Source organism: Phragmites australis, chromosome 12 (genome assembly GCF_958298935.1).
Source record: "Phragmites australis chromosome 12, lpPhrAust1.1, whole genome shotgun sequence".
Lineage (NCBI taxonomy): Eukaryota > Viridiplantae > Streptophyta > Magnoliopsida > Poales > Poaceae > Phragmites > Phragmites australis.
The window spans coordinates 3779599-3791756 of record NC_084932.1 but is presented as its reverse complement, the minus strand read 5'-3'; the positions used below and the strand labels follow the sequence as shown (position 1 = coordinate 3791756).

At 43.3% G+C, this 12158-nt stretch overlaps 1 protein-coding gene across 1 annotated transcript; it reads right to left on the bottom strand.

Annotated features, from left to right (window-relative positions):
* Positions 1 to 7555: 7555 nt before the first annotated feature.
* On the bottom strand, positions 7556 to 11153 carry LOC133887301 (receptor kinase-like protein Xa21). Its single transcript, XM_062327236.1, has 3 exons — positions 10998 to 11153; positions 8029 to 10742; positions 7556 to 7950 (listed from the first exon to the last, which is right to left on the bottom strand). Exons 1-3 carry the CDS (start codon positions 11123 to 11125, stop codon positions 7556 to 7558), a joined length of 3237 nt encoding a protein of 1078 aa, XP_062183220.1. The 5' UTR covers positions 11126 to 11153.
* Between the last annotated feature and the right edge of the window lie 1005 nt (positions 11154 to 12158).

Below are 12158 nucleotides of genomic sequence, written 5' to 3'. Positions count from 1 at the left end.
GGGTCTGCAGTGTGGAACATAGTTCAGAATGCCCAATTTGTGATTCTCGATAATTGCATTAGCCAAGCACAAGTTGATGAGTTTGAAGCTAATAGCAGGCGAGAAACATTCTCTTTTCTAGCTTGAGCCGCTCTGAGTTTGATCGCGTTTCTAATCTTACTACTGCTCATGCTATTTGGACAAGATTGCAAAACTTTCATGAGGGAACTACACATGTCAAGGCTACGTTGTTTGATACATACCGAAGAGAGTATGAGAACTTTTGAAAATATCATGTTGAGTGTAAAGTCCATGTTCAGTAGGTTTCAAGGGATAGTGAACAAGATGAGAGCGAACGGTAGACTTCCCTATGATGATCATGAGAGAGGCATAAATCTGCTTTACAGTCTAGATCGCAAGGTTTGGGAGGTCAAAGTCACTGCTATCATTCTGTCCCCCAAACTATGAGACTCACACTATGGATGAGTTGTATATATAGCAAGGTTAGATCTACCGAGATTGACAATGAGACCAGAGCCAAATATGAGAATCCTTCAAACCCCCAGAGTATAGCCTTGGTTTTAGGAGGAGGCAAGTCAAGTGACGGTTCTGATTTTGCTAACATCTCATAGCTTTGTTTCGCTTTGTCATCTCTAGTTTCTATCATAGAAGAACAGGTGGACGGTCTTGGAGATGAGGAGCTAGCGCTGATCACGAAGAAGTTCAATCGCTTCTACGACAACAGAAGGAACCGAAGGAGAGAATACACCAAGGGTTGTTTCGAGTGTGACGATTCGAACCACTTCATCGCCGACTGCCCTAAGAAGAAGAAGAAGGTCGATGCTGATAAGCCCAAGCACAAGAAGAAGAAGCACTTTGATCGTGAGGCTTTGAAGAAGGATTTGCCGAAGTTCAAGGTGAAGGAACGCGCCTTCCTCACCTCACTCATCGACTTTGACATCGACTCCAGCAATGATGACTATTCAAGCTCAAGTGAGGATGAGAACAACAAGAAGAAGAAGATCACCAAAAACCTCAATGGCTTGTGCTTCGTCACCGACACCATCAAGTCCAAGGGAGAGCTTTTTTTCATGGCCGATGACAACAGTGACGCCGAGCTTGACTCGGAGGTATAGCTTTCTACTGATGAGCTCTCTGTGAAAATGGATGAACTAGAAGATGCTTTAGTAGCTCAAGATCACAATCTCAAGTTAGCTGTGTGCGAGCTTAGAGAATACAAAAAGAAATTTGAGAATGCTACCATGGAACTTGAATTGTTATAATCTCCTCCCACAGTTGTAGATGAGACAGAGTGTGATGCTTGTGGTGTTTACATGATTCAAATGTCTGATCTACAAACTAGGCATGCTTCTTTAGTAGATGAGCTTGAGAAAGCTAAGCTTAATCTAGAAGAGGTCAAATCTAGGCCCGTTTTGATAGGAGCTTGTAAAAATTGCCCAATCTTAAAATCTGAGCTTTCTGAGAACTGTGCCAGACTTAAGGATCTCGAAAAGAAACTAGCTAATGCTACTAGCTCTAAGGTTATTATTCCTGCTTGTGATACATGTGCTTCTTTGTTGGATGAATTGCATACTTGTCAAGTTGAAATGTTTAGATTGGAGGATGAGAACAAACATCATAGGTTTGTGTTGAGTTGGATGTCTACCAGGGAACCACAATTGGATATGATTGTGGAGCAGTTCAAGAGAGAGGATAAGGCTACGTTGGGCGTGACTACACTAAGGTGCCTTATGAGTATGGGAAGATTGGGGAGTACAGTTCCTCTAGAGTGAGTGCTTATGAGAAATCCACTATCAGCAACACCCAAAACAAGTGTGAGTTTGTCCCATTTGAGCCACCCAAAATTCCTCCCAACAAATAGATATGGATACCCAATCCCAATGAGTACCGAAACTAGCTCGACACCGTTCCACCAATTCCTAAGAAAGGCAAGCCTAAACAGTGAAGAGAGCTTCCTAGAATGAACCCCAAACCTAAGAGAGGAGTTAGATATCATTGTGAGTACTACCACTGTGAGGGTCACCTAATTGAGTTTTGTTTCAAACGTAAGAGAGACAAGAGACGCGAGCTTGAGTGGAACAACCGGAACATGTACTACCCTGCCCATGGTATACATGAGCCTTTTCACCAGGTTAGCCATAAGCAAACTACTCGGTCTCGTCATGGTAGTAATGGTCACATGTTTGCAGGTGGTGTTTTTTCCCAGCGTGGATCTAGTCATGCTCTATATGGCTATGGCTCATGTGCCCGTGGTTTTGAGTCTCAAGGCTTTGGCGGATCACGTTTTCCCCATCGTGGTGCTTGCTCCCTGCCTGTGAGAAAGGATAAGTATCATTGTACTAATCCTGCTGTTGGACAAGTGGCTCAACACTGGTATTCTCCATATTTCACTAACCCTAGTGTTGAGTCATTCGCTCATAATTGTTCCCATGTCTAGCATGAGGACAAAGGCCTGGAGATCATATGGCTCATGGATTTTGGCTGTTCGCGCCACATGGCTGGAACTTTGTACTCAAGGAGGTCGCTTTGGTCGACAACTTGAAGTACAATTTACTTTCAGTTTCGCAGCTTCTTGAGGATGGCTTTGAAGTGCGCTTTAAGAGATATGCTTCCTGTGTTATTCATTCTTTTGGCAATCTTGTGTGTAATATATCTCCAGCTGGTCGAGTTTTCAAAATGGATTTTTTCTAGGTCTTTTGGTTCTTCTAACTACTTAATGGCCAGCTCGATCTCTGATCTTTGAAAGTGGCATAGGAGACTTGGTCACATGAGCTTTGATTTACTCTCTCGTTTTAGCACTCTTGACCTTATCCAAGAATTCCCAAGCTCAAGTTTGAAAAGGATTTTGTTTGTGCCCCTTGTCGTCATGGGAAGATGATTGTTGCTTCTCACCCACCTCTTAAAAAGGTGATGGCTGATCACAAAACTGCGCTCACAGTGTGTCACGTCCCAAAACCATAATTCAGTCATTAAGCATGCATAATCACCATGTCATCATGTGTTTTACGCATTTTGAAAATAATCTGTTTTAAATTTATGCATGTTTCCACCATATGTAGATACATGTATATGTATGTATATTTATATTAGCGAGTGGATCTGGTCTAGAGCTATTTAGGAAAACCCCTAAAGACTTTAGAAAAGAAAAAGAAAGGAGAAAGGAGAAAGAACGTAACTTCTAGTACAAGACCATTCCCACGGTCAAACCGGGATTATCCGTAATCTGACCGCCAGAGGTAGCCACGTGGGCTTTCCGTGGTCGACCGGGACCTCCGGTGGTCTGACCGCCACAGTGCAGAGGCTTCACTTAAGGAATCAACCAACTCTCTCTCTCACTCCCTCTCTCTCACTTAGCACTCTCACTCACTATATTCACGCAAACCGAGGGAGAGAAGGGAAAGGACCTCCACGACGACCCGATGTCGATGGAGAAGACTTCCCCGAGCTCATCCCCTTCGTCCTCTTCACCGAAGAAGATTCCATACAGGTTCATCCACCTCAAGCCCATACACCACCCTAGAGCCTAATCTCCAAATTGGAGCTTCCCCAAAGTGATCCCCTCCAATAGGAAGCTTCCCTACGCTGAGGTGAGACACCCCCTACCATTTCCCTATCGTTCCCGAGCTATAATCGGTCCCCATTCCGTTTAGACACGAACTCCACCCTAGCCTAGATCCCATCCATGGAGTTCTCCATGTTTGGCTCGGTGAATGTTGTCTAAATTACCCTAGAAGCACTCCACTAGTCTCTGAGAGTGTTTTGGTACTCTTTGCGGTCAAAGGAAACGTCGAAGTCTTTGTCGGTGACCTCGCCGAGGTGGCGCCGATAGGGCCCAGTTGTCTGACTGCCATTATGGTTGGTCCGACTGCCGGAATGACACTTAGCCAATTAGTACCATTTCAGACTCCATAGTCAGGAGTCAGACCGCCACTAGGGCTAGTCTGACCGCCAGACCCCACGGTCTAACCACCAGAGCACAAATCTCTCTGCAACCCGACGGTCTGACAGCCAATTCTTCCGGTCTGGCCGCCAGCTGCACAGTACACAGTAGGTTTTGATCATCTTATACGAGGTTCAAACCTTTTCTAACCCAAATCATTTGGCGATCTTTTGCAAATGTTTTTGAAATACGGCGCTTTTCATACCATTTGTGATTCATACATCATAAGCATACATGTTCATCGCCATTTTCTTGTTTGATACATTATCAACTTATTTAGAGAGCAACACGCCAACGGTTCAAGTGATCGAAGGCGATACCGAACCACCGGAGTTTTATGAGTGTTGTGCAGGAAGTGTCAGGCAAGCGCCGAAGCAGCAAGGTAAGCATCTAAGCATACTGCACCTTATACTTTGGATCACATGATGTCTAATTCGATAAATTATGCTATATGTATGTTGTGCATGTTAGTGAGTCGATGTTGGGCTTTGTGGGTAGCACCTATGTTGATGCATTAATTCTCCTGCCTTGAATTATTGATGACATGTATCCTTGTAACTTGGTTTTAACATGATGTTTAAACTAAAAGATTTCCAAAATGTTTAGCAATGCATAGGTCCTCAGTAGAAGTCGATCAGTTGTTCAACCATCATTCGTGAGCTTAGGGCTTATTCACTTGTTCACAAGGATAATTATGATGTTGGGATGTATGAGTTGTGAGGATGAGGTGAGATGTGGGCGGTAATAGGGGTAGGTTGGGAGAGGAACCCAAATGCCATCGATCGCTTGCATCGGTTAAGCACTGATTATTGGTGCAGTTGACTTTAACACTTTTTCGTACTTACTACATATCCTAATGTGGGACGGATAAGCCGAATACCTTTGTAGTTGTGATCCTTTGGCTTGAACGTCTCAGGTGGCGTGGGCATAATAGGTTTGTAGGGGTATCTAGTTTGCTCTGGGAGTAGTTCTAGATGACCCCCGCACCTAGAGACGCATGTCCCAATCAGTCGGAGCTTATTGAGAAAGGTTGACATGAGTACCCTTTGTGTCGACCTGTGTGGTCATGCAAGTCGAAAGGTAGTTGAGTCGTGTGGGTAAAAAAGTACCCCCTGCAGGATGTCAGATCAATTCAAATTGTCGCGCTCTTGTTTATGAGCATGCTTTTGTCCATTTGCATCAGTCGTAGAGTTTCAATATTGGGATGTTGTTGTGACATGTTAGGAAGTGTTGGTGTCATAGATGATGAGTTGAGATGGTTCATGTTACAATTATGGCCATGTTGATAATATTTGGATAGGAGGGTACAAGTGTAGTGTTGTAGAAGCTCGCATGCTAGAGTCTAAGAATGCTTTTGCATATAAACTCACTTAACCTTTATAACTGATTCCTTGCTATTTCATCCAAATTTATAATCCTTGGAGTCAGGTTATTTATATGTACCCATTATGGATTAAGTCTTGCAAGTACCTTTGTATTAACGCTGCTTTTTCAGGTGCTACCATTGAGGAAGAGGTAGTGTTCGGCTACTTCACGCCCGTCGATGCTGGCGACAGGCAAGAGTAGTGCTATCTACTCGTAAGTTGACGTTTTGGGGTGGTGCCTAAGGGAATATGGCACTGCTCATCTTTTGATGTTTATAGTTTCTTTTCCGCTACGTAGTAACTCTAGGTAGCTATGAGTTAAACTGTCATTTGTCCTCCTAGTGCTCATACCTTGTAAATTAATATGAAGTTGTAATCATTTAAAGACTTGTAATATATTTACATTACTCGCTCTTTATTTGGCCTTGATGTGATGAAACATTTGTAAAGGCGCGTGTTCCGATCTTGGACGTAAAACACATGCTGAGACTACCGGGATTGGATTCTAGTTAATCATTGGGTTGTGATTGTAAAATGATCATCATGTTCATTAATTAGAATACAATTCGGACCGTTCCCGACACAGTGTCATCAGAACTTCCGATGAATAGTATCAGAACTTTCGATAAACAGTGTTTTCAGAACCTAATTCCTTCTACATATTGGAACTTTTGGTGTTCGCTATGAGCGCAGTTTTGTGACATTTCCGTTGTGTTTTGTGTTGTGCTTTGTTGTGATTCGTTGTTGAGATGTGTTGGGTACGAATTGGATATATGCCTCGTTCTTTTTGAAGAATTTTAAGGACTCCTATTCAACCCCTCTAGTCGCGGTTCCGACGCTTCATCATGCAAACAACTCGTTATTAATCATAACCAAAAGCAACAATTGGCTATAACAAAAAACTCCAAACATAAAGAAAACAGAAAAAAAAAACACAACCTTGGTGTTGTAGCCTCTGTTTGCTGACCCTAAGCTCCCACAACAACAGACTTGCCAAGGACGATCAAACAATACTAGATTTCACCGCAACAAGCTCTTTACTTCTCAAATCTTGCAAACAACTCGTTATTAATTATTGGGGGAAATATCCTAGCCCATAGACATTACTAAAGGGTCGAAATCAAGAGCTTCTCTGGGCTCCGGATTCTCAGTAGGAAGTCCAGCATCTGGAGGCCATGAACCTCACCAGCCAATGCCTCTCGAGACAGGAGAAGTAGCTGACCTCCAGAGGGAATATCAACAAGGGGAGAACACCAACTGCAAATTGGCCTGATACAAATTTACCGATAGTTAATGCTAGGGAAGATGGAGGCTATCCTGACATCTGGGATAGTGCGGCACCGCAATATGTGACCGGCTGAGTACCATGCTCTTAGAGCCACTTGCACCACTGTATTTGCCATAGTAGATAATATCTTCTGAAAGTAAGGGTAAAAGTATTCTACCTGGACCCGGGCTGTGTAATTCAACCAGCTCTATGTCCCTGTGGTATGGTGATAACTAATCGCTATATCTGTAAAGACATATTTGAATACTTACACCCCGGATGAATACAGATCCATATCTATCAAGCCAAGGAACAGATCTTTTTTACTATCCACATTATTGGTATTTCTTCCTCCTTATTTTTTTCCAAGCTTGAGCCACTCTTGTGAGTGAGCTCTCGTCGCACTTTGTTAGTGGAAGATATTTTCTTCCCCAACATTAATCATAACCAAAAGCAACAATTTAGTATTGAAAAAAACTCCAAACATAAAGAAAAGAGAGAAAAAAAACATAGCCTTGGAGCTGTGTCATCATTTAAGAAGAATAGAATTACAACACCGGGCCTCCTGAGAGGAAGAAACCATGCAAAATATAATTGAAAGACCGTTCGCAAACCGGAACGGCACCTCAAAGCAGAAACCAAGCCCCTAAGCTCCCACAACAACAACAGACTTACTAAGGACAATCAAACAATACTAGGCCACCCTCGCGATAGCACCTCCGACTTCACCGCAACAAGTTCTTTACTTCTCAAATCTTGCAAACAACTCATTATTAATCGTAACCAAAAGCAATAATTGGGTATCGTAAAAAACTCCAAACATAAAGAAAACAGAAAAAAAACACAGCCATTATGTTGCAGCTTCAGGTTGCCAGCCTCAGTTTGCTGGCCCTACTGACGGGAGGAGTCTGCAGAGGAGCAAGCCTTACCATCATTTCTCAGCACTTTCGTTATATAACTTATGTAAACTACAACCGGGCTATATCAAATTATAAATGAAATATCCACTATATTTCCCCTCAGATATGCCTCCTTGATTCCGTGCAGCCTTGCAGCCACTTCTCGCATGCCCATGCGCTCATTCGGGGACGCCTTAGCACAGCGAAGTCCAATATTTAGCACTGAAAGTAAACACTCCAAGCTTTTCTCCTTCATGGCTGCAGGTGTTTGTTGCAATAATGCATGCTCCTCTTCTAGTATTTCAGGATCTACAATCTGTGATATCCTGTCCGGGAAGTTCATCTCAACGAATCTTGCAATGTTCAGCCCGTCCTTGAACATATCGTCAGTTGGCCTCTTCCGCAAAAATACTTCAAGTAGACAAATCCCAAAGCTGTAAACATCCCCAGCACTTGAAACTCCACCACCTGCTGCACATTCTGTGGATAACATATACAAGAAAGTTTTAGTCCAAAGTTTAGTAGAGGAACCACAACGCATTACGAAAATTAGAATACCTGGGGCAACATATCCAATTGTTCCCTTTATAGCAACTGAAGAAGTTGAGATCGAATCACTGGAAGATGCTGCTGTAGAATCAACTTTGAACCTTGCAAGACCAAAGTCTCCAACATGTGCCGTCATGTTGTCATCCAAAAGAATGTTGCCTGGCTTCAGATCGCAGTGAACAATAGTTCCTTGGTTGTTATGGTGGAGGTATTCCAATGCATCTGCAACATCCACCACAATGCTTAACCTTTGTGCCAGTGTAATGCGGCTCGGCGTTGAAGTGCTCTCATCATCTTGAGCTGAGTACAGTAGTGCATGCAGGTCACCTCGCGGCATGAACTCATAGACTAAGGCTTTGAAATCATTCCCTTTATAATCAATACTTGAGCACGCAGTTAGGATAGGAACTAGATTGCGATGCCGCACATTTCTTAGAGCATTACATTCTGCGATGAAGCTCTTATGTGCTCCCTCTGTCTCCAGGCTGAAAACTTTGATAGCAACCACAATTCTGTCTTGGAACATTTTTCCTTGATATACGGAAGAATATCTTCCTCTACCAATTAAATTGGATGTGGCAAACCCCTCTGTTGCTCTAGCAAGATCATGGTAAGAAACTTTCGGAAAGTTGCTACCAAATGAGGGCCGAAATATAAGTTTTCTCTTCTGTTTGCCCCTCCAGAGCAACATTACAGATATGACTATAGCTAGTGCCACAATACTGGCTAACGGGATCACCACTTTTTTCACGGTGGAATGCTTGTGCCTTCTGGAATTCAAAGGCGTGACAGAACAAGAGAGTAAGTGTAACTCCCGAGCCCCACCACAAAGCCCCTGGTTTCCGTCAATCCTCACGGCAGTTGCATTCCCAAAAATTCCTTTTGTTGGGACCTCACCATTTAGGTTGTTGAATGACACATCTAGTTGCTCAAGATGTTGTAGGCTGCCAAGAGAAACTGGTATTGATCCGGTCAAGTTATTGTGAGACAAATTGAGAACTTGTAGGCTAGTTATATTGCCTAATGATGTGGGGATGCTTCCACTGAAAACGTTATGGCCCAGCTCGATAACTTGTAAACTTTCACAGTCACCCAAAGTGCTTGGAATATCTCCAGATAAATTATTATATTGAAGATACAAATTTGTGAGTTGTTCGGCATTGCTAACATCGGGATGAATTGGTCCATCTATGTTGTTGAAAGATAAGTCAACCTGTCCTAATGTTGGAATTCTGAAGAGCTCCTTTGGTATGCTCCCATGAAGATTGTTGTTGGAAATGTTCAGTACTTCAAGCATTTGGAGGCTTCCTAGGGTTGGGGGTATGTGTCCATCAAATTTGTTCGATTCTAGAAAGAGACCTTCCAATTGAGTCATATTTGAAAAGGTTGATGGAATGACCCCTGTAAAGAAATTGCTGTCTAGTGATATTGTTTGCATATTTTTTAGGGTTCCAAACCATTCTGGAACCACACCAGTAAATTGATTCCCACCCAATGACACAATGATCAGGTTGCGAAGGTTTGCTATACCAGAAGGAAAATCTCCTGACAGCTGATTTTCTGCAAGGTATAGATATTGGAGTTGATTGGAAAGGTTACCTAATGAATTTGGAACAGAGCCTTCTAGACAATTCCCACCTACCACGAAACGCTGCAGCTCAGTGCAGTTGGCTAAGCTGTCCATAAAGTTCCAGTCTTGCTTGTTGCTTGCTTGGAGTTTATTTAACTCGAGATTTAACCAAGATAGTTTAGAAAGTTTACCGATGGAGCTAGGCACCACCCCAGTGAATTTATTCCTGGATATATCTAACTCGTACAGCCTGGAAGCATTTGTTAATCCAGATGGGATATGCCCATGAAAGAAGTTGCCAGCTAATACGAGCAATTGGAGATTGGGTAGAGAGTTGCCGATATTGGATGGTAGTTCTCCACTCAGACCATTGAATGCAATGTTAAATTGAACTAGATTAGAAAGATTTAGGATAGGCTGTGGAAATGGACCTGACAACTTATTTAAACCCATGTACAGGTATTGCATCCCGGACAACGTTGCAAACTGACTTGGGATGTGGCCCTCGATATTATTTGACACACAATAAAACACATTTAGCGTTGTGATATTGGCAAGAGAAGTAGGGATGGTGCCGCTAAGGTTATTACCATCAAGTACCAACTTTTGAAGCCGGCGAGGCAAATCTGCAGGAATCTGTCCAGCTAGTTGATTATTCATCAGCCATAGACCCTCGAGCTTTGAACAGTTTGCAAGACTGGGTATCGTTCCTTGAAGCGTGTTATTACTCAAGTTGAGGAATTGGAGGCGATGCAGGTGACCAAGGGATTGAGGGATCTCTCCAGTGAATGAATTACCTGGCAAGGTTAGAACTTTTAGGAATGTCAGGTTTCCGAGTGAATGAGAGATTTGCCCTACCAAACCTCGACTTGTGAGATTTAGGGAAGCAACACGATCTGGGTGCTTGAGACTACACAGGACACCTTCCCAGCTGCAGAAGTGGCTGCTTTCATTCCAGGACATCAATGCTTGATATGGATCAAGACTGATTGCTTTCTTGAAATCAAGTAGTGACAGTCTATCTGTGTTGTTTCCGTTGCGGGAACATATGACAACATGTGCACAGCACGCCATGAGCACCAAGAGAAACTGTCGGATTGCAGTAAGCTTCATGGCTAGGCTTGCTAGCTTGGCCGAACTTAGATCTTGATTACTGCATTGATAAAAAAAAAGGAGAAAGTTCAGAAAATAGTCAACAAATGTCTTAGGGAAAATAACGAAAGAGAGCTTTGCAGGATGACTACAATTAGGGCAAATAATGAAAGAAAGCTTAATTCGAGCTAACACGTACGTACATGCAAACAATTTCGGATAAGTTGCATGCTTGCAGTTCGTGGACAACAAGCTGATCGACAAGACCAGCAGACGAATGAAACGAGCGAGAGCTAAAACAAGAGATGATGCTTACCGGCGACCCTTGGCGGCACTCGGTCGAAGCCGTCGCCTAATAGCGGCTTTAATTATTGTTCGCGTGTGAGAGTTTAAGAATCGGTACTCATAATCACTATTAGTGTCGGTTGAAACTAGAACCGACATTATATCTGTGTTATATTTATATTCAGCACTTAGCCGCTCTCCTTAGTTGCTCCATTCAGCCTGGCACCACTCGTCCTCCTTGACCGCCGCCTCCTCCCGTCCGCAGCCTCCTCGTCGCACGTCAGCTCGTCGCCTCCTCGTCCTCATCCTTATCATGTGTCGGCCCGCCACCTCCTCCTCCTCGTCGCGCGCCGACCACCGCCTCCTCCTCCTCGTCGTGTGCCGACCGCCACCTCCTCATCCTCATCGTGCGTCGGTCCGCCGCCTCCTCCTCGTCCTCGTCACGTGCCAATCGTCACCTCCTCGCCCTCGTCGTGCGCCGACTGCCACCTCCTCATCCTCATTGTGCATCGGCCCACCGTTGCCTCCTCGTCGCCTCATTGATGTCCCCATGGCGAGTAGCAGCGGTAGTGAAGGTGAAGGGCGTAGATCTAGGCAACGTGGAGGCGGCCGCTCTATCCTATCCTGCCGCCAGGGTCCGAATGACCACCCTCGTACTTCTGGCCTCCAGATCCTCAACAACGTATCCCCTTTCTACTCGGAAGGGCCACAAAATATCTGGGTTAGTTCTCAAATTCAAGTTAGCAAATTATAGTTAGCAAATTGTAGTTAGCAATTTTAGTTAGCCAATTTAGGTTCTGAAATTAGATATGTATTTTAGTTCAAAATATATTGGCTTATTATTAGATGTGTATGTCATGATATTAGATATGTATGGCTATATCGATGTTTTAGATGTTATCATCACTTCCCAGTAAGTAACTAGTTTGGTACTTTCTTGTTCTATAATTGATAACTTAACATAATTGTGAGATTATCTACATATACCGATTGATACGGCATTGTCGTTTTTTTCTCTAGGCATGTAAACATACCTATGACTTCTTTTAGGTACATTTGCATGCTCAGAAATGAAAATTCCTTTGCTATAAATTATAAGAAGGACAGTTAATATTTTAGTTTGCAGTTAACAAATTTAGAAATTAACATACCGATTGATGTAGATGCTTCCTTATCTACGATGGTTATATGA